Here is a 7,750-nt window from a genome sequence, read left to right on the forward strand (position 1 = left end):
CTATGGACTACTGTTTGCCTCCATTTCACTAGCATTTAATGAATTAAGGGAAACAATTACCAACATATTCATATATTGAACTTGGTCCTTGTAATTTTTACCACTTAACAACAGATGAGTCAGTCAGCAGCAGCTCTAATTTTTTGTCAGGGGGCCCAAGATTCCTGGCAGTGCCCCTGGTTGATGGTACAAATATTTCAGGTCTGGTGAGAATCTACAACAATTTTGGGGTACTATTGCATCATAATTAATTAAAATTAAAAGCTGGTTTGATATGAATACGTTATCACTAAATCAGAGCAAAACTAAATTTGTGATATTCACTAATAATGAATAAAAGTGCCCTGCATACAATTAAAGGGTATTAACATAGAAAGAGTACATGAAGGCTTCTAGGGGTAATAGTAGATGATAGAATTTGCTGAAAACCTCACATTAAATTTGTCTGCAATAAAGTATCAAGAAACAGCTCAATTAAGGTCAAAGCACAATATTATCTGAATAGTAAGTCACTACAAATCTTGTATTGTTCAATGACTCAACCATGTCAAAATTTGCTCTGATTTAGCAATTGATAGTTGTAATCAACATTACAACTAGTAACTATTGCAAAAAGCAATGTCATGTCTTCATCATCTTGCTCTGTGCATTTGTGAATACTGAGAATGTTTTAGGTCCATATGCATGAGAGTCAGTTTGTAATAATTATGTTCATGTAATATAACCAGTTTGTTGGTTCTTTAGCACAGTATATTGAACAGGCATATGAAAACTTGTTCAAAATACAACAGGTATTCAGATGAATACAAGTTTTAATTTGTAATTTAAAAATTGTATTTAGTTACAAATGTCATTATTGAGTCAGTAAGTAATATAGTTCATTACATTGACATAAGGGGTAGGATTTAAAAAGTGTTCATGTCTTCCTACTATTTTTCCAACAGAAAAGTAGTGAGCTAATTATTTTTGTTCTGGTTTATGTATGCACATGATTTCTCTTGTCCTACTAATTACTTGTTTTCTTGTTTTTAAGAACCTGTTTAGAATAAATAAATTAGGTGAATGAATGTTACAAAAATATATAAAAGAAAATTATATTAAACTAGAATATCATATCAACATTTTATTCTCTGTAAAAATGATTTTGGCAGTCTGGTTTACAGTTTTACATTGGAAATATAAACATCAGCCATTTTTTATTTTTATTTTGACTGATTAGCATGGTAAATTTTAGGGTAATTAACTGCTGGCAATGTTACAGTATGTTTCTATAAATTTCACAATTTCTAAAATTTTCACGATAAATTTCATACCTGCAAAAATAATATGAAATTTAAGCTTCTTGAGTTATGGCGATTCAGTGTACTTTATAGGGTAATATAATATTGTCGGATGTTACAGTCTGTAATTGTTGATAGTTTCCAATTTTTACAGTAAATTTTACAGAAGTTATTTCACAATAAAAAAAAGAAAAGGAAATCACAGCTCCCATGACTTTATACAGTCTTAGGGTCCTGAACCTGACTCCGTCTGTGTATTGTAGAGATCTCCCATGTATATCTGTATGTATATATGTCTATATTCCAGTCCGGTAGGTGGCAGTAAATGGACCAGTCCGCCAATAAAATACAGAAGAAGATGTGCGCATGCGCTCCTCTCTCAGGACAGTAGGTCGCTCTAGTCAGTGACAGGTGAAACGAACCAAACCGGTCGTTGTGTCACGAACATGGCGACTTTCAGTAAATATCTAACAGCGAAAAACTCCTGCTTAGCAGGCGGTGGCTTGCTGCTTCTGTACCTGTTAAGACACCGAAGTCAAACGCGCAAAAAACACAGGTCAGTGGTTCTTTCTTAGATTGTTCGTGCTAACAATTTTGAGACAGCGACAGGCTGCTGAGACATTTCTCATGTCAACCTGTTCCATGGGAGAAGGAACCTTTTTACGTTGGTTCTACACTAATCTAATCCATAGCTCATACCACCAATATTACACCGTGTTAGCGCTTCACTGAAAAGTGATTATTTAGAAGGACTAAACTTGGTGTATCAGTGAAACTCCCATTGGCAGGTTACCTGAGATGTCATGAGAACTTGGCTTTAATCCGTCTCTGTTTTTGCTGGTTATAAGTCATTTGGAACTAGTCTTAAAATTTTTGACTCAAATTCGTATTTGGCTTAGCTGGTGATGTAGGAGATGTGAGGTAACTGCGCAGTTGCCGATTTATATTATTCTTTGTTTTTACGTCTGAGGTTAAATGCGGTAAAACACATTTCCTTTTAACAATTTCTGTTTTTCACCTAGAATTTCAAGTTGAGGTAAGTTTTCCATGTGTAATGATGTTCCTTCTTTCTGCAGAGCTTCATTTATTCAGTCCTTTCTACGACTTTATGAAATTTGTGCTACTGAGGCCTTAAAAATGTTCGGAACTGAATGAATGACTGATGGAGTTAAATGGAAACCTGCATGAGTCTTCCTGGAAGTAAATGATGAAACCCTGAAAGTTCAAAAATGTCTGAATACCTTGTTCAAAAGCCTGACCACAGCATATCTCCCAATCTCAACACACTAACAGAGCTGGAACAGGTTAACCCTGAAGTATGAGTAAAAATCTCAGTGGTTTAATTGGAGAATTTAAAATGTCCATTTAAAATGTAGGAGTTTGCAAAGGGGGCTCCTGAAGCAGTCAGGTGATGTGCTCCTTCTACTAAAATATTCCACAATATGAGGGAAACGGGGAAATTAGTTACCTAATGAGTTCAAAGCATAAATATCATAAAATGTTTTTAAATTAGCTCGGACTTGGCCTTCATGGTAGTGCACCTAAACTGAGCCAGAAACGGTGTAAAACCATTTCATTGACACTTTTTAAAACACTGAAGTTTTTTTCTGACTTGTTCATCCATCCCTCCTTATGAAATCAAGGTTTGAGTTGACAGGTCCAGTAAGGAAACTCAAATATCCTCCCCCTGGTGACTCTCCAGCTCATTCTGATGATCTACGAGGTGGATCCCTTCAGCATCTCCAAACAAACCTTATCCACCTCTGGCACCCTGGACCCTCAAGGCGGGGTTTGACTGTTTAATGTCCTGTGGTGGACTTTCCTCCTGAACCCTCAGAGAGTCATCTGACTCTGCCTCATAGTGGCTGGATTATGGAGATCCTCAAAGTGCTCCTTCCAACCTCAACCAATTACAGCCTGGGATGTGCTGTGCTTTCCTTTTTTCCAAAGTGAAAAGAGCAATTTTTCTAAGATGGATGAGAAAATGTTCCTTTTCTTTGCAACTTTACCTTTTCATTATCAGGAACTATTTTAACAAACAAGAATGGGTCCTCCCATTAATGTTTTCAGGAAAACTGTATCGCTGATTATGTTTTTTCATTTGTTCCCAGTCTGAAAGGAACTTCCCAACTGCTGGTGAACACAGAGGTAAGCCTCAGCAAGGCTCCCTTGGGGAAAAAGATGGATCACTACTCAGTCAGTTGTTTTGATTTGAAGCGAAAACTGATTCCTGAAATGTAAAAATTCAGAACAGCACCAATAAATAACAAAGGGGCAAATACAATAGTTTCTGCTTGTGGAGAAACGTCATCTGAAGGAGGATTGGCTGGAAATGGACGTGATGAATCCTTATTTTCAGTGGAAAATAATATGGTGGAATGTTTAATTGTTGCAACCCTAATAGAAATAGGAAGCCAGAGTCACTGCCACAACAATAAAAGCACATGGTGACATTACAGTGTTACTTTTTTTCATTGATACAAAACAGGTTTGGTGATGATGTAGCCATTGCTGCTGAGGAAAGAACAACTTTTATGTAGGAAAATCAGATCAGTGACCAGCAAACATGCCAGACCCCAATCCAGCTGGAAGTTTGTGGTGAAGCAGGTTCATTACAAGGCTTTATCCTGCACAGCTGATCTGGAATGGTTGAATATTAGAACCTAGTTTAAGGTTATTGCATGCCAATAGTGAAGTCATTAGATTCTTGTAACATTTTTTTTTTGCAACAAACAGAAACAATTGACTGAGGAGCCTCCAACATAGTCACCCATATTTTTGCTAGCAATTGTATGAATAGTGAAAATTAATTTATCACTAAATATAATTTCTTATGTCTATTTAATATAGAAAGATGGGAAAAAAGACAAAACAGCTGTGGATAAGGTTTTCTTTCTTCGAATCCTTCGAATTCTTCGCATCATGGTGCCACGTGTTTTCTGCATGGAGGTTTGTTTCATCTGAATGCTGTGATATTAACCAAACATTTTCATACAAGCCATAATAAAATTTGCAAACAACCTGCAAGACAAAATCTTGTCTTATCTTTGACTTCTGTAATACCTGGACCTTTAGTACTTAAGACAGATTATGTCCTTTTCTAAGTTTTCTTTTCAATGACTTTGTAATTGTTTTTTTAACCTAATGATTACATAAAGCCCAGTGACTGCTGGACACAGGCACCAGCCCTCTTTGTGGCCCTGCACAGATGTCCTCATGGCTGTACAGATAGCGATGCTCTTTGACCCAGAAACATTAGCTTCATAACTGCTGTCGTAATGTTGTTATCTGAACTCTAAGGTAGATCCTACGTGAGCCAAGGTCTGGAAGATAAAGGACATTTGAAATGCATACGTGAACACTCACTCTTCTCCTATTTTGTCACCACAGACTGCGTACCTTCTGCTCATTGCCTCCATGTTGGTGGCCAGGACCTATTGTGACGTGTGGATGATCCAAAACGGTACCATGATTGAAAGGTTAGCATGGCTTGAGGCTTGTTTTTCCAGCTCTTAGCCTCAGAAGTGCATCTTAGTTTCATGCTATCCCTCAGTCAGTAACAGGTTCATCAGTTACAAGGCATGAATTAATAAGTTACATAGTGTAGTTACAGGGTTTACAGTGACTTTAAAAACAGCTAAGGCTGACCAGATTGTTGTAGCAGGAAGCTGTCAATACTAAAACAAATATGAAATATCAGTCTTGGTGCATGGGTGAGATTTAGTTGAAATGAAAATGCTGATGTAGCTGGGAAAAGAACCTGGGAATCTATGTACGACATCTGGACTGTAGGAAGAAGCCAGGCCTTGAAGCACTTTGTAGGTGAGTAGAAAGATCTCAAGATCATCAGGCAACCAATGCAGAGAAACTTGGACTGGTAAAATATTGACTCTTTTCTCCACGGTACTATGGTTGTCTAAGCAGTCTCAAGAATTCTTGCTAAAAGCGCAGGTTTGATTTGTGCCCAGCTTGAAAAACAGAGAACGATGTCATCCCAAGATTTTGCCATGGGGTTTAATGTTAGAAGCTAAACTGCCAAACTCATCAGGAAATCTGATTGAACTAGTGGTTCCAAAGAGGACAATATGTTTCATGTTGAAGAAACTGATGGACCATAGAGTTCTTCATGCCCTCAAGCCATGTGATGATGCCATCCTGCCAGGACTAGACATAACATGGAGATGAGAGTTGAGTTTTGTCAGTGAAAAGAGACTTCTTTTAATGATTAGACCAAGAGGGAAGCATGTACACATGACATGATGCCCCAATAACAAATCATAGCTGTTACAGAAGAGTAGATTCCCAGGCTGACGGATAAAATGATGTTTGATTTCTGATGTGAGCCAGTCTAGTGCTGAAAATCTTCATGAACAGATTTATTAAATATATTAGAAAAAACATATTTTTCCCCCTACGTCTATGATTGCCCTCTTCCTATAGCTATTTGCTGATCTCTCTGCATGTTCTCATTTCCAGTGCCATCATTGGGCGCTCAACTAAAGACTTCAAGATCTTCTTGTTCAGCTTTATTAAATTCATGCCAGTTGTAAGTTTGTTTTGAAACCTTTTTTCTCTTGTCTTAAAGTTTGATGTAAAATGGATGCACTCCCTATGTTTTGTATGTTTATTACTATTAATTATTGGAAGGTTTTTTTTTCCTTTTTATCTAGAGAGAAGTTTATATAAAACATTTCTCATTATTCAGAACTTCTGAATACTGCCTAATAATGTAGGCATTGTTATTATTATTATTATGTTAATAGATCATTAATAATCAAAATTAGCAGACTTTGACCCCAGTGTGTGCCAGTAAAGTTCATACTTTAGCTTAACTCTAACATGCAATCTGAATTATGTCACAAGATCTTTGAGTATTATAAAGTGTGGTTGAAAAATATCCAATAAATTCACCCAATTTTTGTTCTTTAGCATCATTGTGGTTGTAAAACAGTTAAAAAAATCAACCCCGGGAAAAAAGAGCTGCTCAAATAAACCGTTGCCAACCTAAAGTTATTATATAATAATTCCTGCTGCTGATGAATGATTTTAAACTTCTCTCTACACTCAAAAAAGTGTAATCACTTGTATTTTTTATTTATCTACTCATTACATTTTGTGGTAGTGGCCATTGTTCATAAATGGTGTGATAAGATGGTGGAAGACATGCTGCAAATGCCCCTTGGTCAGGAATCAAATCCAGACATTTAAGGCTGTATCCTCTGTATTTTGTATCTTCTACTATACCACTGATCCACGTTGCTTTCCACTATTGAATAAAGTTAGTTGTTAGTTTTAAATTTCATCTTATATATTTATGAATTGCATGTTTTTACCATTGTCTATGTATTTTACATTGTTTTTGAATGTTTGAAATGCTTGGCTGCAAAACAAATTTCCCCCATTGGGGGACAAGCAGCATTCTGGACTGAACTGGCACCTGCTTCAAATGTTTTTGTAGAACTACCATTAATTACTCTGTCAGTTGGGGGTTATGCATCTGAGTGAAGATCAGATACTACATTCTGTTTTAACATATTGTTAAACTAAACAAAAACCTTTTTGCAAAATTGAGCAAGTCAATTTTTTGGTATCCATCAGCCTGTTATGATGTGAATCTTCAAAATCTGCATAATAAAATGTTGACAGAACATGGTTTTGGCCACAATGAGTTTCAGTTTCTTCAGGTCTTAGGAGACTTGCTTACTCAGTTTTCCAAGAACTAAACAAGGTGAGAGAATTTAGTTTCTGTGTTCCTCTGCTCTGGAACAAACAACCTAAAAAGTGTAGAAACTATTGGTTTCTTTAACCAGGACTGAAAATACTGATGACTACAACTTACCCACAAAGATCAAAGATGTATCTGTATGTGTTGCTTCAACTTTGCTGTTATTTAGTGTATTTAATGTCTCTTGTCTCTGTTTTTTAACTTTTCCTGTAAAGCACATATTTATTTGATGAATTAATGGAAGTATATAAATATCCTTGCCTTGCCTAATGAAGTATGATTGGGTCATTACAGATAGCTCTGGTGAACAACTTCTTGAAGTTGGGCCTAAATGAGCTAAAGTTGAGGTTCCGTGAGAGGCTCACAAAGAAGCTGTATGACCAGTACCTGCAGTAAGTCCAGCACTTTTTAATGTCATTTTTTTTAAGTGAGCATTTTAATTCTAGCATGTTGTGCTTTGAAATGTAGACGTTCTCACGTGCACATATTTTTGTAGGCATATTAGTTTTATATAGTAAAGTTCAACCCACTCATTTTTATGAATTGCCTCTCAGTTAGCTAGTAGTGGTAATTAAAAAAGTTGAAGTGGTTCTGGTAAGTTTATGTGTAAGTTTTCTTTGTGTTACCGACCGCAGTGAAGTTGTTTTCAAGTTGGATACTGGATGTTCACGCTCCGCGCAGTAAGGGACGTTTAGCTCAAGGTTGATCCAATTTATGAACGCTAATTTTGGCCAGCTGTTCTATA

General features: G+C 36.5%; 1 protein-coding gene across 1 annotated transcript in view; it reads left to right on the forward strand.

The window, feature by feature from the left end:
• Positions 1 to 1,642: 1,642 nt before the first annotated feature.
• LOC106964279 (ATP-binding cassette sub-family D member 3) overlaps positions 1,643 to 7,750 on the forward strand; it is a 55,943-nt gene continuing 49,835 nt past the window's right edge. Inside the window, exons 1-6 of the mRNA XM_015059691.1 lie at positions 1,643 to 1,836; positions 3,392 to 3,428; positions 4,131 to 4,229; positions 4,671 to 4,759; positions 5,757 to 5,826; positions 7,300 to 7,397. Of these exons, the coding sequence (XP_014915177.1) occupies positions 1,727 to 1,836; positions 3,392 to 3,428; positions 4,131 to 4,229; positions 4,671 to 4,759; positions 5,757 to 5,826; positions 7,300 to 7,397 (503 nt within the window). The 5' untranslated portion in view covers positions 1,643 to 1,726. The remainder of the gene's footprint in view (positions 1,837 to 3,391; positions 3,429 to 4,130; positions 4,230 to 4,670; positions 4,760 to 5,756; positions 5,827 to 7,299; positions 7,398 to 7,750) is intronic.

The sequence above is a fragment of the Poecilia latipinna genome, unplaced genomic scaffold, assembly GCF_001443285.1.
Source record: "Poecilia latipinna isolate Pla-1442-1.1 unplaced genomic scaffold, P_latipinna-1.0 Scaffold1650, whole genome shotgun sequence".
In the NCBI taxonomy this organism is placed as follows: Eukaryota; Metazoa; Chordata; class Actinopteri; order Cyprinodontiformes; family Poeciliidae; genus Poecilia; species Poecilia latipinna.